General features: G+C 41.8%; 1 protein-coding gene across 1 annotated transcript in view; it reads left to right on the top strand.

Annotated features, from left to right (window-relative positions):
* ACTN2 (actinin alpha 2) overlaps positions 1-24,709 on the top strand; it is a 47,413-nt gene that overhangs the window by 17,132 nt on the left and 5,572 nt on the right. Inside the window, exons 7-18 of the mRNA XM_035108385.2 lie at positions 1,570-1,651; positions 3,324-3,409; positions 6,920-7,012; positions 8,776-9,006; positions 9,270-9,417; positions 10,214-10,364; positions 14,915-15,023; positions 15,964-16,104; positions 17,627-17,809; positions 19,061-19,195; positions 20,517-20,696; positions 22,785-22,931. Coding sequence (XP_034964276.1) covers positions 1,570-1,651; positions 3,324-3,409; positions 6,920-7,012; positions 8,776-9,006; positions 9,270-9,417; positions 10,214-10,364; positions 14,915-15,023; positions 15,964-16,104; positions 17,627-17,809; positions 19,061-19,195; positions 20,517-20,696; positions 22,785-22,931 — 1,686 coding nt within the window. The remainder of the gene's footprint in view (positions 1-1,569; positions 1,652-3,323; positions 3,410-6,919; positions 7,013-8,775; positions 9,007-9,269; positions 9,418-10,213; positions 10,365-14,914; positions 15,024-15,963; positions 16,105-17,626; positions 17,810-19,060; positions 19,196-20,516; positions 20,697-22,784; positions 22,932-24,709) is intronic.

A 24,709-nucleotide genomic window follows, 5' to 3' on the forward strand; every position in this document is an offset into this window, starting at 1 on the left:
CTCTGCTGGCTTTGGGAAATTGGCGAGATCTTACCCAAAATCAGTACTGATGCCAGAGGTGGTAGTGAAGGCGTGGCAGTGAGGTATGGCGGTGGCAGCAGTGGCAGGGTGGGGCAGCACTTCCCATTTTGCCTCCAGCAGTGAAATGGGACACACCACCTCTGATGATCAATAACAACATATTCAATCTATATGCCACCCTTTATCTGAAGATCCCAGGGTGGTTAACATATTAACCATGTGTTGAACACAACATATGCTTGCTTTCTGTTTTACACTTTTGTTTTTTGAACCTCTTGACAAACCGTTTTGTTGTGACCTTTTTGAGTGTGTTGTGTGGTTTTACTTCCTGCATGCCTTTCCTAGCTTTCATGTTGCACCAGTGACTGTGATAGATATGTTGGAAACACTGGCCTGATTCACACATTATACTGAACCGTAGTTTAAAACTATGGATGAATTTGAACAAGCTGTGTGCTTGTGCACACTGCTCAAAAGTTCCTTTGCTCCTTCTGCGCCATGAATGAAACAAGCCAGAGTCTGTGTTGTTGTGCCACCTGAACCAAGGCTTGTGGTTTGTTTTTGACAAACAAATCTCAAGGAGTAACCAAAGTTTGTTCTTGGCTTACCTTATTTGTTTTAAACTATGGTCTAATGTGATGTGTGAATGGGTCATTGTGACTTTAACAAGTAAAGCTCTGAGTAACAATCCAATTCAAAGCCCAGTTAAACTGAACATTGTGCAATTCTATACATGTTTATTCAGAAGTAAATCGCATTTACTTCAGTGGTATGAATGAATGAATATGAATATATATGTATATGCACACACACACTACCTTTTCATCAAAAGGGACTCTCAAAGTGGTTTTGAACTGGTTTGGTTTGAAATCCACCAAACAGTAAACCATTAAAGCAAAATGTGTACATAGGATTGCAGCCATAGGATTTAAGTTGATTTAATTCCACTGAATTCAGTGGCACTAAATCAAATTTGAATAGTCTAGGAATTGGACTATAATAAATGTGGTCAGTTTATTTTATATTCTGTACCCCCTGTAGCAATTTCTATTGCTGTTCTATGAGGTCTGATTTAAATATGGTATGGTCATCACATGATGATTTCCCTGTGCTGTAGTAATCAGTTGAATATTTATGGTGAATATGCCTCCGTGTGACGGCTTCTAGTATTTGTCTGACCATGAATCTGCTCATGTGGTAAGTAAATCTCATGGTGTTAAATGATAATTATAATATCATTATCAGTAATTTGAAATAGTTCCCTAGTAATGCTAGAGTTTCAATCCTGTGATGCACTTATTTTGGATTAAGTTCTTTTGAACTATGTGTGACTTTCTTCTGAGTAAACAGGCTGTTGATATTTATGTAGGATTTGCTTTGAAACTACAGTTGGAAGTTTGTGGCAACTTTAAAAAAGTTATTTTCTACCTTTCAGTAAAAAACAAACAAACCCAACACTCTTAAATATTCTGTCCTTTGGTTCTGATTGTATAATGCTGCATAGATTTATTCATGATTAATTATAATTTGTGGTCTTCTTTTGTGCAGGATGACCCACTGCGGAATATAAATCTTGCCATGGAAGTTGCTGAAAAGCATTTGGATATCCCAAAGATGTTGGACGCAGAAGGTGGGAGCTAACATCCTTTTAAGAAGCAGTGGACTGAGTAACCTTTCAACAACTTTGGTTTCCATACATGAATTCAAAAGGATAGCTTTTCACATAGTTGTCTGTGAATCAGTTGTTGGGTCCTATATATACTGGCATATGCAAAATATATTTTGATTTAACTAATATCCACATCACAGGCTATGAGTGGTTTGCCTCAGCACATAGTTGGGGAAGTCCTGAACCAGGCATTTCTGAACTTTGTCCTTCAGTCTCATCTGCTCTTGGCAACACAACACCCTGACATGGCTGACTACTATATTGGATCCTGCTCTGAAGTTCCCTATTAGACAGCTGGATCTGGGCATAACTGTCAAGTTTTCCCTTTTCTCGCGAGGAAGCCTATTCAGCATAAGGGAATTTCTCTTTAAAAAAGGGAGAACTTGACAGCTATGGATCTGGGAGCCACCATTTTCATTTCCCACAATGCTCCCCCACCATAGGAAATTATTCTGGAAAATTGTGAGAAATTTAAATAGCAGCTCCAAGTTGCTTGATTTAAATAGCAGCTTCAAGCTGCCAGATCCAATTCAATAGTTGTTATGATTTATGCTTCCTCTTATTACCATGTGTTTGCTGGTGCTCAGAAGGTAAAGTTCTGAGCTTAATTTTTGCTCTTTGCCTTCCATGATATTTTGTAGCTTTCCTCCCAGTCTAATCTTATATTTGGGGAACTTTTTAGAGGATTTAATTTGCTTCTGGAGAACATGCACCAGTAGTTTTCTTCTCTTTTTTCATTTTTTAAAATTCATTTTATAATAGAATACAATACAAAACAAAACAAAACAAAACATAGCTTATACAAGACAATAAACACACATATAAAACAGACATAAACAAAGAAGAAAATATATCTTCCCCAACTATTAACTTTCCTTCACATTTTAGGGTGACTTCCTTAAAAATGCACCAGCATGTTCTGTTTAGTTTCATAGTAATTTCATAGTATATAGTATAGATCTCCTGTAAATAATAGAACCTACATTTTAATTGCTATTTGTAGTTGTGTCAATACTGAGAAACTTCCATGATGTGGTAATAAAGCATTGACATTTGGATATGTATTCCAGGAAGCTGAAATTTTATAATAAAGAAAAAGAACAATGCAAGTGCTATTAAGAGAGCACTTCAAAATGTGCTATCTCATTTTTAAAAATTACATAACACTGTGAAGATATTAAGCATAGCCTTTTTCAGGGAAGACCTTTGCCAGATGGAAAGTTGTGAAAATCAATATATGCAGTGTGTGTATATACGTTTTGAGATGTGCCTCATTTGAACCTCATGCATGATGGCTCACTCATGCAAACATTACTCATTTAAGCCATCTTGCCGTATAGGTAAAGATAGCTGCCTTGAATCAGGGATTGCTCCAATGAGCAGTGATTATGTTTCCTTGCAAACATTATTCATAAAAGCAGTGGGATTGTTCCAAATCCCCTCTGTGCCCCAGGATCTCAGTTTGAGATTCAATATTTTGCCTTTCCAGCCGGCATGTATTAACATAGCAGATGATTAATTTCAGCTTGTTGAAGCCTGGCAGACCAGCACCTGCCTTGCATACAGAAAGCAAAGCAGGATGGCAGCCGTTTTCCACTCCTTGTGTTTGTTTTGTTTCTTCTTCCCTTTGCAGATATTGTGAACACCCCCAAGCCTGATGAGAGAGCTATCATGACTTATGTTTCCTGCTTCTACCATGCTTTTGCTGGAGCAGAGCAGGTATTCATCACCTGTCCCCTTCGGAGTGCAGTTCTGAATGTTGCTCTGTGATGTTTCAGGTTCCCATTGGGTTTATCATTTGCCCTGCAGTTTCTTTGTTCTTTAATTAACACGGACAAATATATGTTAAGTGAGCGTACTCGGTCTGTGTGTTTTAACCAGAATTTGCTTTTGACCCTGTTGGCATTACAGGCACCGCAGTAATCTTTAGTTCCCATTACGTAAATAAATATAACTGCATTGAGCATTCAATCCATTTTAGAAAGGCTGCATTTCCTCACCACAACCCTTTATAATGAGAAGCAATATTATCTGACCTAAAAGTACAGTTTTCAGGGAAGTGAACAATATATTATTCCACCTACTCTAATAGGGTCTTATGAGAGGGTCAGGCTCCATACAGATGTTTTGTATGGCAGTATTTTTCAAACTGTTGTCAAGTCTGCTCCATAAGAGCAGATGGGGCTCTGCCACATCAACTTCCTTTTCCTCTCTAACATCTCCCGCCTACCTGCCTTCTTTTTTACAACCAGTCCAGAGAATGACACTGGCTGTCAGCTTCTTCCTTCTTGGCCATACCTGTGTACCATGTTTTCTTCTTTAAAAAAAAGGTTTAGGGGTACTCTCATTTTCCTACTCATATTGAAATACTGCCCCTCAAAGAGGCCAAACTTAGATTCACAAAATGTTTAGGGGTCTGCGTACCCCCAGGAAAAAAAGCGCTGCCTGTGTACAACTCAGCAGGGATGAGGATGGAGACAAAAACTAGAATTTGTTGGCTCTGCCTATCCTTGGCTCTAGCTCTACCTGCTGCTGGCTTCCCTCTGTTCCACCCCACCAGGCCCAATGGACAACAGCCGCTACTATGTTCCAGTAAACCTTGGGGTCCCTTTCGAAGCTTACCAGGGCTTCTTAAATGATAAAAACTGTGATGGCAAACAAGCTTCCCTGGAAGACTGTTTGCCCCTTGCTGCAAAATGTCTCACAAATGTGTAGCAATAAGGGGGTGTTTGGTATCCTACAGGGTGTTCTTGGAAGCCCAGCAGGCTTGTGTCCAGTACCTTGTGTGAACCGACTGCAGGGGCAGATTTTACCTGTATCAAAGACCCAGTTTGGCACCATCCCTACACACATTTGCGTACAAACACACACACAGGCTGGGAGCCTCAATGGCCTCCCTCTGGAGGCTTTACCCAGGGCAAAAACCCTGGCTAGCTCCCCTGTAGCTATGGCAGTGACTGACGTCCATAATCCTCTGAAATGTGCAGGGGTTCCCTGGCATATGTACAAGAGCTATTTGGCAGACAATTTAGACAGGGAATGAGTTTCCTGAACATAAACATTTTGAAAAACTGATTAAGTGACCACTTGGGTTTAAAGGATACTGCACTATTGAAATCAGTATGGACTAGGGCATAGCTGCCAAGTTTTCCCTTTTCTCACGAGGAAGCCTATTCAGCATAAGGGAAATTCCCTTTAAAAAAGGGATAACTTGGCAGCTATGGACTAGGGTTGCCAAATTGATGCTAACCCAATAATAATAATAATAATAATAATAATAATATATTTTTGTTTTTATTTATACCCTGCCCATCTGGCTGGGTTTCCCCAGCCACTCTGGGCGGCTTCCAACAAAATATTAAAATACAATGGTCTGTTAAACCTTAAAAGCTTCCCTAAACAGGGCTGCCTTCAGATGTCTTCTAAAAGTCTGGTAGTTGTTGTTCTCTTTGACATCTGGTAAGAGGGCGTTCCACAGGGCGGGTGCCACTACTGAGAAGGCCATCTACCTTGTTCCCTGTAACTTGGCTTCTCGCAGTGAGGGAACCGCCAGAAGGCCCTCGGCGCTGGACCTCAGTGTCTGGGCAGAATGATGGGGGTGGAGATGCTCCTTCAGGTATACTGGAGCTAGGCCATTTAGGGCTTTAAAGGTCAGCGCCAACGCTTTGAATTGTGCTCGGAAACGTACTGGGAGCCAATGTAGATCTTTCAAGACCAGTGTTAATATTCTTAAAAACAACCTGACACCTAGAAAGTAAGTAGGTGAAGTTCTTACACCACTTTATACCAGGAAAAATCTCATATTTTGCCTGCAAACGTCTATTAAATGGCAGAGAAACAGGTTGATTCCCCCTTTAAATGGTAGGGACAACTGAAGAAATAAACTCAAATGTAGCTACTTAAATTATTGTTCTGTATGGTATTGAACGATGTGTCTATTTGTGAAAAGATGGAAGGTAACAATGCTATAGCAATGAAATCTCTTTTGAAGGGTTGAATTGAAATGGTGGGCATTTAGGAAGAACTTTGCTCCGCATGAAATAAGCCTCTATTTCAGTAATGGTATGGGGAACTGTGAAACAGGATAGTTGACCCTCACTGGTGAAGGTAAGATGGTAAGAAATATTAGCCTCAATGTATTTTGGCTTCGCGATGTCGTCTCATTGTCCCATCTCATTGGTTATGTAGTATCGACATGAAGTGTGACCAGATGAAGGGCATCCTGATTCGGCTTCTGGTATTATCAGGCCACCAAATCAGATTGACATTTGATGACATCATATCATCAGGTTGCCTAAGTGATTTGTGATGGGTTTCCTCAGGAAGAAGCTGTTTTTAAAATAAAACAAAACACAACACAACACTAAAGTTGCAGGTTGGAACTGGGAGAGAGCAGCTTAAAACTGCACAAAAAAGTTTAAAAGTGGGCCATCATTAACTCTCTCCCCCCCACCGCCGCCACCATGTCCCTTCTATTCTGAAATTTTCCTAGGTAAAAATTTGGCACTGTGCTATCGTTTTGGTTTTTTAAAAAAATATATTAGTCATTATTTTTTGCGTCCCCCTCCCTTACATTTCACTATTTTTCTGGCAGTGCCCAGATGGTAGCATCATTAGAGTTACCTTGAGTTAGCATCATCTTGTCGGACTATACACAGCATGCTGAGCCAACATGTCATCTATATTGACTTTGACACAGATGAAAACCAAAATAGCCTTTACAGAAAATGAGCAATTCATTAAATTTATTGCAGTGTCGGTGTGGGTAATGACTTCACAAGTCCCCCACAAGTCTTTTGCTAATGTTTAAGATAAATTAGTTAAAAAACAAGTTAATATAAAGGGTATGTGTGTGTGTGTGGAGAGTCCTAAGGCACCTTTAAGATTAATAAATTCACAGTGCAAGCCTATGTAAGAAGTGAGTCCCAATGAGTTAAATGAGCTTACTCCAAGGAAAGTGAAGGTTACAATAGTAAACACAGCTACTAGAGAGTAAGTTATCACAGGCATCTGGTTGGCCACTGTAAGAGCAGGATTCTGGACCTGATCCAGCAGAGCTTGCCTTATGTTAACCCTCATTGAAACAAGTATGTCATTTTTAGCTGAAGCCCTTTCAGTGGGCATGTCCACCCTTTACCTTTCAGAAGCCAATATATGGTCACTCTTTAGTTTGTGTCAGTCTAAGAATGCAATGATATACCCACACTGTTTATGTTCTGTGTTTTTCAGGCGGAAACAGCAGCTAATCGGATTTGTAAGGTACTTGCTGTGAACCAAGAAAATGAAAAGTTGATGGAAGAATATGAAAGGCTAGCAAGTGAGGTAAAGGAAACCGACACAATAGTGAAATAATTATTCTGATAATAAAGCATGGATGGCTTGAATAAGCAATTTAATAAGAACATTTACCCAAAGCTGTTATCTACTGCTGAGGCTCTTTTTATTCAAACATAGTCATTAAATGAGGAGAGGAAAGCTCCATTTCATTTAACATGATCTGTATTTTAATTGAAAATATATTTGCTGCCTTTTTATCCAGTGTTGTAAAGTGCATGTTCTTGATGTTAAATGCAGTGGAGATTTCCTATGCTTGCAGCTTAATTTGGACTAGAAATTCTTCCTTGATTACATCTCCCATATACATCTTGCTACCGCATCATGAATGATCTTTAGGATTTCAGTCACTCACACTGTTGGTTCCTAAATTATAATAATTAGCAGATACAGACTACGAGGCTAAGTTTGGTTTTGATTTCTAGGCCAAACAGAGAGGGAGTTATTGCAGTCACAGGGAAGTGATATAGGCAAGACAGCCTTTACTTCTTGCCTGAGGTGGTGTTGGGATCCCAAGCAATCCCAGCTCACATATGGAAAACCACTAAGCACAACTTCAGAGTTCTCAGGGAAGTGATACCCCTTGGGCATCACTTCTGAGAGGCCACAGCTAGCTCTGGGGAGGGACTGAGAGGCAGATCAAAATGAAGCAGTATTTAGTCTGCTCCGGCATGTCCTGTCCACTCACCAGCCAGCACCACACTGTTTGAGGATCAAGACCACTAGGAGAAAATGGCCTGGTTTGTATGCAGCTGTTCTGCCCCTCACTGCTGGATGAAGAACTTAAATTCCCAGTTCGGTTTCTGCTGGTTTTTAATATCCATAATTCAGAGCAGTACAAAGGCAAGCTGCAGCTTACATGGTACATCAGATTCATAAGAGGTATAGATACGTGGCTAAGTATAAGCTCAAATGCTGATCCAGTAAGTGACCTATCTCTTTCACCGTCCTTTTGAAGGACAAGGTGCCATAGCACTTCACCCAGCAAGTCCTGGGATTAGGCAAGCAAACAGGCACTCTTTCAAGTGTGTTGGGCTTGCGATATTTGTTCACACTGGCATCTCTGTGTCCCTGGAGTTGGAGGTGAGGTTGGTGCCTGGCCGGGTTTCCCCAGGTTTCCCAGGAGGTGTCACTAGGGGTGTCCTATGTCACAGGAGCAGAATACTGCTCTACCAGCCTGCTTGGTCCTTCCTCTGGATCCAGCTCTCCAGTCCCTAGACTACTAGTCTCCTCTCTGGGATCCCAATTCCACTCACCCACATTTTGCTAGGATGCTCAACTGCCTGAGTTCCTCCCATTCCTCCTCATGAGCCAACCAGTCCCTCTGAGACACCTCAGTAGGTTTCATGCATGATAAAACATAGTTTAATCTATGGATAAACATGCACAAGTGCTTTGCTCTTCTCCTGCTCCCGACAGTTCCACACATGGAGGAAACAAGCCAGAAATGAGCTAGAGTCTGACTTGTTGTGTTGCGTGAACCTGGCATAGGGTTTGTTCCTCTCCATGCAGACAACAGGAGGTAGCCAAGATTTGTTCAACTGCAGCTAATGGTAGCCCCAGCTCTGTTAACATTTCCTTCCGTTTCACGCATCAAGAAATCACTCTTCTTTGTCTGTTGGGTTCCAATAGCACTAATTTCAGAAGCTATGGGAGTGCAGTATGTTTCTCTATAGCATGTAAAGAATAAGAAGCCACTTCTAATTATCTTTTTTATTGTTTGTTTGTAATTTTATGTACGTGCAAAACAGCTTTTAGAATGGATTCGTCGCACAACTCCTTGGCTGGAAAACAGGACCCCAGAGAATACTATGGCGGCTATGCAGAAGAAGTTAGAGGACTTCAGGGATTATCGCCGTAAACACAAGCCTCCCAAAGTCCAAGAAAAATGTCAGCTGGAGATCAATTTCAATACATTGCAGACAAAACTGAGGATCAGCAATAGGCCAGCTTTCATGCCATCAGAAGGAAAGATGGTTTCAGTAAGTAAAGGGGGCCTATGAATCTTCCTTGTTGGTTCTAGAATGGTTCATTAAGCCTGGAAAGAGCACATGCATGGTGCTTTACAGAGTTAAGATAGCAAAAAAGATAGGTGATTGACCCAAGCATATTGCAAGCCAAATTTTTACACTGGGAATTATAGTAGAGTCAAGGGAGATGCTGATTATATGCACAGAAGACCCGGAAATCTTGAGACACACAGCTTTAAACAATTAAAGGTGTTCTGTTTGCATTCCTCTCCTAGGACATTGCTAGCGCTTGGCAAAGACTTGAGCAGGCAGAGAAGGGCTACGAGGAATGGCTACTGAATGAAATTCGAAGGCTTGAGCGACTCGAACATTTGGCTGCCAAATTTAGGCAAAAGGCTTCTTCACATGAAACCTGGGCTTATGGTAAGAATAGTGTGCCTTAAAATTCAGGCATTTTTACCTGTTGCCACCTTTCCCTAGACAGACAGTGGCATTATCCAAAGCCCCCAGTTTTTCTATATACTGCATGTTCAAAGCAGCCCTAGAGAGCAAGAGCTATTTTACACGTCTGCAGAAAGTACCCACTTTTGCAAGTTGATACTGCCAAACTAAGGATGGAAGATGTTAAAAGGTGCTGGTGAGACAGCATTTCCATGTGTGTCTGGCCTGTGAAAACTTTGACCTGTCAAGGGGGGTGGGATGCAGCCTGCTAGGCATGTATTTGGTTTGATATTCTTCCTGCTTTTTGTAGAAGGCAGAGAAACAGAAGGTTTATCAAGCACCTATTCAAACATGACTGGTGAGATGTGTTCAGTTGGATCATTCACAAGACATATAGGGATGGAGGAATCTATCAGTTTGGGTTTCTGCTAAGTTTCTGATTTCGCCTTCTCTTAGGTTTTCCACATTTCTGCATCAGACTGTGATTTATTTATTTTTTAACAAAAAGGCCCTCATGAAGTTTTGCGTACAATTTCCCCTCAATTACACATTTTTACATAATGTATTTTTAATGCTATTTCCACCAATATATTCATTTTTATGCGCGCTGCCCCCTAATGTATACATTCTTTACACTTTAGTTGGTTGGAAAACAGCATTGCAAAATTCAGAGAAGTGCAGATTTCGAAGGTCTGCTTCTCTGTGTACTCGAGCCATTAGCAATCAGCTTTCCTAATGAGAAACATAAATGGTTTTGGATTTTCTTTCCTACTACCAGGCAAAGAGCAGATTCTGCAGCAAAAGGATTATGAAGCTGCGACTCTGACAGAGATCCGTGCTTTGTTGAGGAAACATGAGGCTTTTGAGAGTGACTTGGCTGCTCACCAGGACAGAGTGGAACAGATCGCTGCCATAGCCCAAGAGCTGAAGTATGTTCCATTTAGAGGCACGCAGCTGCTGACATTTACCCGATAAACTCTTTCCAATAAATTCGATAGTGTCATAGGTACAATGTAAGAATTCCACAGATAGCTTTGTAAGTGTTATTATCTTGGCCCGCTCGTTGAAAACCTTTCTTATTTCTTCCCAAACTAAAAATAAAAGAGCCTTTGCAGGGCAAAGGCTAATAACAAACCTTCTTTTCTGGCCTCTTCCTCATCAGTAATTCTGACATGTGAGATGTCATTTCTGATTTTACATGTTTTGCTTGAGGGATGCTAAAGGGAGAAAGAGCCATACAGAAGTTTGAAAGAGGTTTGTTGTTTTATGTGTGTGTAGCAATGTTAAATATAGATATACAAGGTTAAAAATAATGTCTTGTTTGCAAAGAGATCCCTTGCTTTCAAATAGGTTTGTAGACACAATCAATGCCCTTTTTAATACAGTGGCCCTGGCACTCCCAAATTTCTCTCTCCTATGTCATAGTCAAGCTTGCACAAATATAAAATGCCATTTGTGATGTGATATAGGGAGTTGTAAATTAATAAGGTCACCAGAAAAGCACAGAGAAGTATTCAACTTAGTTTTACTCAGAGTAAACCTATTTAAAATAATGACCATGACTATAGTAGGTCCATTAATTTAAAGTGGTCTGTTGCGAGCAAATCTAAGTTGAATACCACTTACAGTGTCAGTCTGCAAACCTGTGTATATGAATAATGGAGTTCTCTGATTAGGACATTTTTTTTTGTCTTGTTGATCATTAATACAAGCTATGTGTATTATTTTTTTATTTTTTGTGTTTAAACCACTGAGCTTCTTGGGATTGCCAATCAGAAGGTCAGCGGTTTGAATCCCCACGACGGGGTGAGCTCCCATTGCTTGGTCCCAGCTCCTGCCAACCTAGCAGTTTGAAAGCACACCCAAAAGTGCAATTAGACAAATAGGTACCACTCTGGCGGCAAGGTAAACAGCATTTCCGTGTGCTGCTTTGGTTTCGGTGTTCCGTTGCACCAGAAACGGCTTAGTCATGCTGGCCACATGACCCGGAAAAACTGCCTGTGGACAAACACCGGGCCGGCTCCCTCGGCCTGTAAAGCAAGATGAGCGCCGCAACCCCAGAGTGATCTGCGACTGGACTTAACTGTCAGGGGTCCTTTACCTTTAAACCATTAAGGGCTTTATAGCTTAAGAGCAACACCTTGAATTGAGCCTGGAAACTAATTGGCAGCCAGTGCAAATCAAGGAGAACCATCACCATGAATTCAAAACATCAAGCTCCTGGCTCCAGCATTTTGCACTAATTGAAGATTCTTAACATTTTCAAGGGAAATGGACCCATTACAGTTGTTTTGAATTGTGCCATGGTTCCTGCTATCATTCATTCATTTATTCATTTCATCTGCATACAGACAGACAGACAAATAGTACTTGGGAGGAATAGCACAATTCACCAGAGTTAATTGTTGCTGCTGATTTCAGTGGGTCTTAATTTCAAGTACTGTAAGTGAATATGATATTGCAACCTGAATTAGTGCTTTTCCCCCCATGTAATGGTAAGCTGAACAGTGCTAAATATCAGATTAGAGATATAAAAAGTAAGTCTTCCTCTTTGAAAGATGGGTTGCCTAAGAAACTTGGGACATGATGTTGATTATAGCTTTTCAATTAGCTCTGCTGGTTACTGAATCAGGCCTTCAGAAAGATAATTATTCCCTTTCTGCTTTCCGGGTCGGCATGGCTCCATATTTTCTGGTCTTCATCTCTTGGCAGTGCAAGGTTGCTATTTTTGGAGAACAATTGGAGAGTGTGACCTTGAGCTACACTGGTTACAGTTCAGTGTCAGCTCGACCATTTTCTCTTAGCAGCTGAGAGCTGCTAAGAGCATAAAGGTTAAAGTTCTTAAAGGCTTGTTGACCGATGGGTGTCTGGCTACATCCTGCATGCATGTGTATGTGAGCAAGACTGCTTCAACTCACAACCGCTATTGGCTGCCAGAGTGTATAGTCCCAGAAATAGTAGACAGTGTGTGAGTGACAAGACTTCGGATGCAAAGCCATTCAAAATCGTGAAGGGATGAAGCAGGGGATTCCCCATTTATAGCCTAAAACAACTGAATACTAATACATTGGATACTAATAGCCAATTGACTCATAGTCCTAAAGGTAAAGGTAAAGGGACCCCTGACCATTAGGTCCAGTCGTGACCGACTCTGGGGTTGCGCGCTCATCTCGCATTATTGGCCGAGGGAGCCAGCGTATAGCTTCCAGGTCATGTGGCCAGCATGACAAAGCCGCTTCTGGCAAACCAGAGCAGCACATGGAAACGCCGTTTACCTTCCCGCTGTAGCGGTTCCTATTTATCTACTTGCAGTTTGACGTGCTTTCGAATTGCTAGGTTGGCAGGAGCTGGGACCAAGCAACGGGAGCTCACCCCGTCACAGGGATTCGAACCGCCGACCTTCTGATCAGCAAGCCCTAGGCTCGGTGGTTTAACCACAGCGCCACCTGGGTTAAAATAAGCGCTGCTTATTTTATAAAATAAGCACTGCTTATTTGTTGTAAGGGTTTGCATATGCTCCCTTTGGAATTTATCTCATATAGTACTTGCTTACACATTTATCATTTATTAACAGTAAGAGCTGTTCGGCAGTGGAATTTGCTACCAAGGAGTGTGGTGGAGTCTCCTTCTTTGGAGGTCTTTAAGCAGAGGCTTGACAGGCATATGTCAAGAATGCATTGATGGTGTTTCCTGCTTGGCAGGGGGTTGGACTGGATGACCCTTGTGGTCTCTTCCAACTCTATGATTCTATGATCATATTCTGAATACTGCTAAGATATCTCTTTCCACTCATATAGAAATAAAATTATACTGGTCCAATGTTCTCATATAGATAAGATAAGTGTTTGCTTTGACCCCTACCAGTAGTGTCTTCCATTAGTGTGTGTAACACAGATGAAATAATGGCTTCTTTCATTTAATTAATGATAATGGAAATCAATGACCTATTTTATCAAGTTCTGTCCCTTTAAGATGCCAATGATAATCATGGCAAGGCACAGTGGGTTGTATCCAATGCTATCTCTGTGTGAGCCAAATAGACTTCTGCTCATGAAATGGACTTTACACACACACACACACACACCCGTCTGCAGCCCTCTGTGCACCCTCAAAATATGATCCAAGTGGCTGAGGAACCTTCCAGAGAAGGTTTTTGTGGTTCACAATTTTGGGGGCGCTGACAGAGGTAGGAGAGGAAGGTGAAGTCCCATTGCACAAGCAGACGTCCAGCCAGTTTTTGTTTTTATTGTTTATTCACATGAATCTCTTTGCCCTGACTTAAAGCTCATTGTAATATAGCTTAAGAATTCCCCCTTTCAGGTGTAGGAAATCAAACACCCCTTTCCTTGTCTGGATTTTAAAGGGTGTTCTTCTGTTAGATTAAATTTCAAATTGGTATGGATGTACTCACACCATAACAATGTCTGTGATAGATAATGGCATGCAGAGAGCATGCTGGTAGCAGCCAAAAGCTAAATGCAGCATATGATGAGCCAGTCATAAAAGTCAACTAGCTTGAGGATAAAGTGCATGTTTTGGCTCTCACTAGAATCGCTCAGCTAATCTGGCAGAAAACTGGTCTAGATAAAGTCTTGTCTCAAAACTTCAGAAATCAGGGGTAGGATCCAAGGAACCATGAAACTCGTTCCATAAGCTCCAGGAGCTTTAGACTCTTCCCCCACTTTCTCAAACAACAGGCCTCCAAGGCAAACGGGTTTCAAAAGCGGTTTCAGCATTATTCTAGATGGGAGTTTATTGTGGAACTGGTGCTGCTCATGCTCACAAGTTTTTTGCTGGACATCAATGTCATCATCGCAGTGTCAACCCATGGCAGGTTTCCCCCTTCCTCATTTGATCCAGTTTTGCCTACTGTGAAAAACCGGAAAAGTAAATGTAACATGTTATACATCTGCAGCCACTGCTTCTGTGGAAGCTTGCAGCAGGTGGTATGTCATGCCACCCTAGGTTTCTTTGGAGGAAAGTGCAGGGTATCAATCTAGATGTACAGTGGTTCCTTTGCAACTGTTTTGGATCACAACCACGTCAAACCCTGAAGTGTATGTCCCTTTTTTTAGGATTACAACCAATTTTGGGGGGGGGGGTGGAGCCACCATTGGCGAAAGTGCGCCTTGGGTTACAACCTGTTTTGGTTTACAACCAGACCTCTGGGACGGATTATGGTTGTAAGCCAAGGTATCACAGTAGTAGCAGTAGTAGTAGTAGTAGAAGTAGTAAGAATAAGAATAAGAAAGTAGAAGATAGGGTAAAGAGTGTTTGAATCCATATGATTGATTATCTGTGTATTTTGTTTTATTTTTGGATGTTTTGTTTTATCTCTATTTTAAAATCAATAAAGATTATTTTAAACTTCAAAAAAAAGAATAAGAATAAGAATGTGTGGTCATGTCTTAGTGCTGGTCTCTACCACCACATTCCCTACTTTTGTTGTTTCTTAATGACTGTGGTCCTTTTCTTTTAGTGAACTGGACTACCATGATGCTGCAAGTGTCAATGATCGGTGTCAGAAGATATGTGATCAGTGGGACAGGCTGGGAACACTTACTCAGAAGAGGAGGGAAGCATTGGAGGTAAACCTGACATCAAGGAGCAGCTCGGATTTCTCAGGCTGGCTGAGGGTTTTTAACAGACTCCTGAGTGATGCGGAGTGATCATTTTCTATTGTGCTCCATTACCCTTACTGCCAACCTAGCAGTTCGAAAGCATGTCAAAGTGCAAGTAGATAAATAGGGACCGCTACAGCGGGAAGGTAAACGGCGTTTCCGTGTGCTGCTCTGATTTGCCGGAGGCGGCTTTGTCATGCTGGCCACATGACCTGGAAGCTGTATGCCGGCTCCCTCGGCCAATAACGCGAGATGAGCGCGCAACCCCAGAGTCGGTCACGACTGGACCTAATGGTCAGGGGTCCCTTTATCCTTTCCCTTTACCCTTAACTACTACTTCTTCTTCTTTGGTTGTGTATGTGTGTGTGTGTGTCCAAAAAAAAAAGGCTACCTTGCTTATAAAAGACTTGTCGCTGCATTACTGCCAAAAGAAATTACGCAAGTGGATGTTAGAGTTGAGGGGATGCTTCTAGCACCACCCTTTGGAAAGCTGGTGCATGGCAAGAGGTATTTCTTTTTATAATTCAGGACTGAGTTAGTTTAACTATCTCTGGAAATATAGCCAAGGCCACCAGTGAGGGGAAGGGCAAGTGACAATGCTGAAACGTGGAAGGATGATGTGAACATGCTCCCAGTGCAAACCTCTGAATCACAGCACACACAGCAATGCCGCAGCAGCCAAATCCAGTACTGTACACTGGTGGTGACACAGCCAGCAATGACCTCCCAAGTGCCTGTCCCCAGGAATCCCTTTTGCTTTCCTTTACCCGTGTACACGCGGAACTTCCTTTAACTTTGGTAGTGTTTTTTAAAGGGTTTCAGAGCCTATCCAAACTGTAAGCCAATGTGAGTGTACGCTTCTAAAAGCAAGGCTCATTTTGTCCATTTCTGTATGTTTACTTAACAGAGGACAGAGAAATTGTTGGAAACAATTGACCAGCTTCACCTGGAGTTTGCTAAGAGAGCTGCTCCGTTTAACAACTGGATGGAAGGTGCATTGGAAGACTTGCAAGACATGTTTATTGTTCATAGCATAGAGGAGATCCAGGTAATAATATTATTTTTCATTGTGAGCCTAGAGAAGTGAAGATGTTCCCTTTTCACTGTGAAGAAAGCGCCTATACTATTGCAGCCCTATTAAAGGACACTTCAAATATTTGTGTGTTAAAAGAAAAAAATCCCAAGTCATGAATTTTATAAATCTGCAAAGACTAGGCACATTCATCTTGACATGTGCAACTTCAGGATCTTATGGTGGTGATGGGGTGCGGAGAGGCAAGAGCTACTATTTTGTAATGACTAGACTGCCAGACTTGGATCAGGGAGACTTGAATTCAGTCCTGCTCGTTTCATTATTTCCCATGTTGCACAGATATATCCCCATCCTTCTCTGCCCAGGGGGAGGTCATTGTAACTGAGTGGAGGGACCATTTCCAAATTTGTAAATGCAGCACTTCTGCAATCAGGCAATCCTCAATATAATGTTTAGTACAGGACGTCCTCTTTTCTTCTGTGCATGGAGCCAGCACAGACTGTGAGATCAGCACAGACCTAATCATCAGCTAAGTGTGCTATTTGGCTGGCCTTTCAGTGTTTGGAAGAGAACTCTGTCTAACACCAGCTCCAGATTTTTGGGCCTCAGCTGGCCGCCTCCCTCTCTGAATGAAACTGCATCCACTGTACATTTTTTGACCCTCTAAAATGCTCAGAGGGACAGTGTGGGGCACTGCTCCATCTCCTCATTCTTGCCACCGCTTGCATGCTCACAAGCAGCATGCAAGGAGGACTGGGTAGGTTAGTTAACCTTCCCTTGAAAATATTTTCTGTAGAACTTCCTAGTTTGAGTTGAATGACTTAGAACAAACCATCTTGGCCACAAGCAACTCCCTTAAGTTCATGCCCATATAGTAGTTTTCATGCACCAGTGTACCGGTGTGCTAATTAAATGTTATGCACAAATGTATTTCCCAGACATAGCCGGATTATGGGAAAATCCAGATGTATTGCAACGTCTTTGGTGGTTTTCTTTTTAAAAAAAATAGCTCAGCAACATGCTAATTTGCCAAATTTGGGCAAAACTAAGAAAAGCTCAGCTTTTCACTGTTTGGAATATGACAAGCCTATTCAACACACAAGTGCCCCCAATTTCAGGGATTCTTAACACTTTCTCTGCCTGCTGTTTTGTGTGGGTTGTTTTTTTTACTTCAGGTGGTTTCCCAATAATTATTTTCACCTTGGAAGGTTCAGAACATGTGTTTTAAACAACTCTACCCAGAATCTCCTCCAAGCTGCTTTTCCTCTTCTTGCAAGGGGGAAATCAGGACTCTGTTACATGCATTTATGTGTAACATGTAGTTAACCCCTCAGTGTTCAGCTCTGGGCCTCTTCTTGTCTGTCTTACCAATGATGAAGTGGTGGCTTTACATTGATTCTGTGGAATTTATCAGCTATGCAACCTTGCTTATATTTGCATACATATTGAGATGGGAGAGGGAATATGACACAGGGCCATATAGCTGACAATGCAACTGTATGTATCCTTTCATTTACTCCTCTGTTTCTGATTTCAGAGTTTGATCACTGCCCACGAACAGTTTAAGGCCACTTTACCTGAGGCAGATGGTGAAAGGCAAGCTATTGTATCAATCCATAATGAAGTGGAAAAAGTGATTAACAGTTACAGCCTCAGGATAAGTCCTAACAACCCTTACTCCACTGTCACTCTGGATGAGATCCGTACCAAATGGGATAAGGTACTGTAAGCAGAAAAAATAATTTAGTTTATAGTTAACGGAAGTGTAGTGAAAATGCATCCTTTCCAGAATTTGACATTATTCTTAATACTTTACAAATGGTTCCATACAGGTGGGGTAATATGCCACCCTGAAAATGGAATATTGTACTTTTAGTGTTGGTCTGAAGCTAGTAAAAAGGATTGGAGTGGGTCTTATAGCTATGCATGAAGCTGTTTGCTCTTTTATGGGTGTCTGTTGTGGGGATGGCTTTGCAGGTAAGGAGGGACAGCAGATTACGGTTACGTAGTGTTTCTGATACCAAATGAATAAATACCCTAATACCAAATGAATAACACACTAAGGAAATTTTAAAAAAGAAAGGGAAAATGAAAAGCAAGAATTCACAGAACAGCAGGGATAGTGAGAGAGGTTGTACTGCTATCACTAAAAATATCGTAGATACAAGCCAATATTTGTTTGCACCTGCATTTCACATGGTAATTGCAATATCTGCTAAAAGTGGAAATAACTTTTCCCCCTTGAAGTAAAATATTACATTTGGGCTACTGAAGCAAAACGTGAAAGACAGACTTCTGGACTTGGATAACAGATGGTAGAAGCATTTATTTCATTAAAAACTGACTGTGCAAAATGGTCTTCAACAATAGGCTGCTGCCACCACACCTACTATGGCTGCAGTTGAGGAAAGCTCTTGGTGCAAAGCATTGAGTAGGAGGGGTGAAAGTGATAAGACAAGGTGAAGCTGTCAGTTTAGGCAGCAGATTCTAGAAATCCCATTTCCCTTTTTTCTCTGTATGACATTAAAAAAAGAAAGCAAGAGTAGAAAGGGCCGTTCTTTCTTAAAACTACTTTCTTCATGTGTGAAAATATGTAAGGCCATGGTTCCCAACGTGGGGCACATGCCCCACAAGGGGGGGGGAATAATTCGATAATGAGTTATTAACAGTTTTTTAGGCTTCCTCCCCATGAATAGGAGTTCACTTTTTGAATAATAAGAATTGTATGCCGCGGGGGTGGGAGGCATCAGGATTTTAGAGACGCTTGGGTGGGGCATGGCCAAAAAAAGGTTGGGAACCACTGATCTAAGGGTAGCACCAAGAGGATTTCAGGGTTGACATTGATACAGTTTTAGCGAGGTCAGCGATTTCAATATGATCAGCCACATGCATTTGCAGCCTTCTGCCCCCAATCCTCTTATGTTTCAGCATCTGACTTCCTACATACCAACTCAATTTTGCACATTGGCAGGTAAAACAGCTTGTCCCAGTAAGGGATCAATCGCTGCAAGAGGAGCTGGCCCGCCAGCATGCAAATGAACGCCTGCGCCGCCAGTTTGCTGCTCAGGCCAATGTCATTGGACCCTGGATCCAAACCAAGATGGAGGTAATTCTGACTAAGATGTGTTTCCTTAGAGGTGTATGCAAAATGTCAAAGGCTCCATCACTCCACAGGTGCTAAACAGTTACTTTATCTCGCTATCAGTTATAATCTTAATATCTTTTTTTAAGTGCCAGAAAATATACAACAGAAAAATGGGATACTCCTTGTGAGTCTGGCAATGTAAGTGAGAGGTGCAAAGCAAGAAAACTGTGAGTTTGACAATGGCATTATGGAGAAAATCTTGTTGTACTGGAGGTACAGGGAAGGAGAGACTAGTGTGGTTGATGCAGAGCAATTTTGCTGCTGAGGAGCGCCCTCCATAAGGAAAGGTACAGAGCCCAACTGAATGGTGGGGATACAGTTCCAAACATAGTTGTGGCTTCCCCCAAAGAATTCTGGGAACTGTAGTTTGTTCAGGATCCTGAAAGTTGTTGGGCAACCCCTCGTAGAGCTACAGTTACAATCACCCTTCTCAGGATTCTTAGAGGGAAATGATGCCTGTTTAAATGGCTTAAGAATGCTTTAAATGCATGGTGTGGATGTGACCATGGAGACAGGATTGAAAGAAGGAGACCAATATGAATGTGACATGCAGAACAGAGACAATGACAAGGTACATAAGAGAAGATGTGGAGCGCAAACAGAAGCAGAAAGGTCTGTATATGTTTTACACGCTGCTTGAGGTCATAACAGTGTTATTATTACTCATCCTCACAGTAAAAAAAAAGTGAACACTTTCATACCATCAAAGAGTGTGGTGCAGGCGGAGAAACGTTTTGGAATAGCTTTCTAAGTAGAGCATGCACAATTTGGGGTGTTTCCAGATGAAGGGTTTTGCAAGCATTCTGTGTTCCAGATCTGTTTGTGATCTCCATGCTGATTGCATGGGTGAGCAAGACCACGACCACAGTGTCAAATCCTTCCTGGAGGCACACCTTTCCACTCTTTGAGTTGGACAGTATGGTTTTCAGCTAATGGGACCTAGGCAGTAACCCATCTTCTGTAACAACCACAAATGTCACAATCAAAGTTGGGGCACCTGCGGCTCTCCAGATGTTGCTGGACTCCAGCTCCTATCAGGCCACCTAGCATGGCCTATGGCCCAATGACATCTGGAGGACCAAAATTTCCTCGCACGTCTGATTATTATTCACAGATACCTACCTCTTTCAATGCACAAATATGAGTGTTCCTACCTCCCTTTGCGGATTTTGTCAATTAAGTTTAATTACTGCTGCTTTAAAATGTATTTACCATGAAGAAATATATTTTGCAAACTAACATTTTTTTCCTCTCTCTCTCTCACACTCTCCCCCTTTGGCAGGAAATTGCCCGAAGCTCTGTTGACATAGCAGGGCCATTAGAGGACCAGATGAACCAATTAAAGCAGTTTGAGCACAATATCATAAATTACAAGCTTAATATTGACAAACTAGAAGGAGACCATCAACTGATTCAAGAAGCCCTGGTGTTCGATAATAAGCACACCAATTATACAATGGAGGTAGCTACTGAGTCCTTTTTATGCTGTTTAGTTATATAGTAAATTCTTTAGTTATGTATCCTATCTGCAGCATCGCTGCTGTTTGCATGATTTTCAAGGTAATAGTCACAAATTTATGGTGCATTCTTGTGTGAATTCAAATGAGAAATCAAGGGTGTTTTCATGCAGTTCTAGAACAGGAAAATGTGCATTGCAATATAACAAAACTTAGTGTTTATATAATGTTTTAGACTGTTCAACGAGCTTCACAGATAGTGGCTTGGTTTGCACAGCATACTAAGCCAAACTAGGGCTCCCAGAGTGGGCTCCCAGAGAAGAGCTATCAGCCTCTTTGCTATTCCCAAGTCCCTTTTCTCAAACTCATGCCCCTATTAAAAATGGGCACCAGCCGCTCTTTTGGTAATTGAGGCAGATCTACATTTAAATGCTCAACTCTTTTTTGCTGCCTCAGTTCTAAAGCTGGTTCAGCTATGGAATGCTTTCTGCTGTAGAAAGGCCTATACATTTTTAAAATTCTGCTATAAGACATCTGTCCTATTGCAAGCCGCTTAAAAAGATTAAGTTGTTATGTGCCTTGGCAGCTTCTGATCTTAAATGTAGTTAGTTGCACAGGAAAAATAGCAATGGAGTGCATTCACCCCTCCACTCTTTAAATAGGTGGCATTTTTAAAAAAATAAACCATGAACTTGCTCTTGCATTTCACAATAGAAAGACAGCCCAACAAATCATTTCTTTGTTTGATTTATATCTCACCCAATATCCCTGAGGGCTCACATCAGGAAACAACAATAATAAAACAGGATTTATGAAATGGGATCGCAAAAGATTGTGTCTTGTAGAAAAATAACAACTAAAATAACCCTCTATTTATCTCCACTAAATGCTTGCAAAATAGAACGGGCTTAGCTGCCTTCAGAAGATGCTACTGTTTTGTCAGACTCCTAGAGGAGGGCAGTAGCAGAGCTGAGAAATAGGCAGCTATTAAGAATACTTCCCTCTCTCCCCTTAGCAGTCATTTGGGTCATCTGGAGGATGTCCAGTTCTCTTAAATTGTTCCCTAAAAGCTACAGGAAACCAGTGCAGGTGCTAGAGTACTGCTATACTTGCTTCCAGAGACTCTTCTCCATCATGCAGATGAGCACCAACCTGGGTACCATCTCCCATCTTCTAGAAAATCTCAGGCACAGATTATCATTCAACATACTGCAAGATTGAATATCAAAAGTTGCGATGGGAGGAATGGCATTTGCTACATCCAAACTTGTGAAAAGTAGTCCCTAGTATTGCCCATGATCTGGGAAAATGCAGGGATGGTGCCCCATTTCTTCTAGACTGGGGCTTGAGGGCCACATTGCCCCTTGGCCAGTCCTCCATGTGATAGTGGGGTGTGTGGCCAAAGCAAAAGTGGGTGTGGCCAAGGCAAATGAGTGTGGTAACCCATACACTCTTGTCACACATACACATCACATGAACACCTGCAGCACACCCTCAATGCACACAACACTTAACACACACACAAGCCTGCTTCCACTTCTGACTCCCACCCTCCTCTTTGTCCCCACCCTCCTGTCCTCACCCTCCATGTTGCATCTGAAAAAAAGATAGAGGAAGAGCACACCTGGCTTGTATTTCACCGATAATGAAGTCAGGGATAGTTGAGGATTTGCTTGCCTGAAGCACACCTTGCACCTTCCTATACTATAAAATAGTAGGCAGGTCTATTCACAGTCAAACCCAAATATTCCTAGCAGTGGATCTCTCCAGCAGTCACCCATCATAGCCTTTCCGAATCCACCAGGTTAGTCCTCATCCTGAAATGTTGTTTACTGCAAGATTTCTACAATATTAGCCAGTAACTGGTGTTCATAAATAAGCTTGTCAAAACCTTGTCCCAAATGCAGTTGCTAATTGAACAATGCAGATAAATAGAAAACCAGAATACAAATTGGTTTATGCGAGTAGGTTTCCTCTGACTTATCATTATTTTATGTATTTGGTAGCAGTTCTACTTATCAATAGTTTCAATCAATCTGCCAGTCGGTTTTCTCTTGGGCTGCCCTTAAAGCATCCCGGTTTCTCTGCCACAGCATATTCGTGTTGGATGGGAGCTGTTACTGACCACCATTGCCCGAACGATCAATGAAGTTGAGAATCAGATTCTTACAAGAGATGCCAAAGGAATCACCCAGCAACAAATGAATGAATTCAGAGCATCATTTAATCACTTTGACAGGGTACAGTAGCCCATTTCCTTTCTTTTTTAACCTGAAGCTGGTGTGCCAGAAAGCATGTGTGTGCTTCTCTGCTACCGTCTTGTTTGTTTATTAAGCCTGCCTTTTGTCCTCCCCTAAGCTCCTACCTGCCATTCACATCTTCTTTTCTACCCAAGAAGTGCCCACTCAGGACAACCCCAAATCTATTTGGAATGCCTTACTCCTAGCCAACCACAGCTTCTCATCCAGAGAAGCATAAACATTCCAGAGATGTCTTCTCACAGCCTTGATAGTGTTTCCATCTCTCCTGTTTCCTGGCAGTACTCCTCTCCTTGTACTTAAGCCACTGTCTTCTTTCTCCACCCCACTCACCCCCATTTCTGTGAAAAAAGCTTAATTCAAATCCCCCGTATGCATCAAAAGAATGTGTGAGTGGGACTACTCTGCATAGCCCTGCTCATGCCAGTGATGCCTCCTCCAGCTATATTTTGAGTGGGCCTGGGCCTGGGTTCTATTCTGCTCTGGTCAGACCTAACCTGGAGTACTGTGTCCAGTTCTGGGCACCACAGTTCAAGAAGGATACTGACAAGCTGGAACGTTTCCAGAGGAGGGCAATCAAAATGGTCAAGGCCTGGAAACGATGCCTTATGAGGAACGGCTTAGGGAGCTGGGTATGTTTAGCCTGGAGAAGAGAAGGTTAAGGGGTGATATGATTGATAGCCATGTTCAAATATATAAAAGGATGTCATATAGAGGAAGGAGAAAGGTTGTTTTCTGCTGCTCCAGAGAAGCGGACACGGAGCAATGGATTCAAACTACAAGAAAGAAGATTCCACCTAATTATTAGGAAGAACTTCCTGACAGCAAGAGCTGTTCGACAGTGGAATTTGCTACCAAGGAGTGTGGTGGAGTCTCCTTTTTTGGAGGTCTTTAAGCAGAGGCTTGACAGCCATCTGTCAGGAATGCTTAGATGGTGTTTTCTGCTTGGCAGGGGGTTAAACTGGATGGCCCTTGTTGTCTCTTCTAACTCTATGATTCTATGTACATAGTGTTCTTCTACATGATCTTGGCCAGAACATGGCTAAAGAATGTGGTGGCTGCAGGGGCAGGTCTATGCAGTATAACCCCACAAAACCTTCAAACATACTTCCAAAGCATGAGGGGTGTGCATGACGTGGTTTAGTAAGAATTATTGAAGAAATCCACTTTATATCTCAGTATTTTGGGATGTGGATGAATACTCTGTGTGATCCTATACTGTACTCCCTTATCAAAAAGTGAAGGCTGAAATGTTGGTGCATAAATTGGTAAGATGTATACAAATTGAGGCAGAGGAAAAGTGCAGGGAACAATGATGTTGGGATTTGTATTTGAAAAAGAGCCCCAGTCCTCTGCAGGCTTTGAAACTGGAAGTAACTTTCACTCCCAGTTTCCAGCTAAATAATATACTGTTTAGATTTAAGATGCAGAGGTTAGCAGGTATTTCCAGATATTAGACATCTGTCTGACATAATCTAAGCATTCATTCCCTGTCCTTGAAGTTCTTGGTCTGGGATGGGATGGTAATCCAGTTGGATTAAAGGTCATCTTCTCTGTTTCAATTTCCTGTACTTCCTATTCCAGTGTTCCATACCAGCTTCCTGAACTGCTAAATACCTTCTCAGCAACAACCACCCCCAGAACTCATCCATAATTTCAGACAGCAGCCTATTACCTTTTCTATGACTTCATTTGTATTTTCCACCAACCACGTGTTTAGGTGCTGCACAAAACATAATGTGAAATACGCCAAGGGATTG

Source organism: Zootoca vivipara, chromosome 3, assembly GCF_963506605.1.
Source record: "Zootoca vivipara chromosome 3, rZooViv1.1, whole genome shotgun sequence".
Lineage (NCBI taxonomy): Eukaryota > Metazoa > Chordata > Lepidosauria > Squamata > Lacertidae > Zootoca > Zootoca vivipara.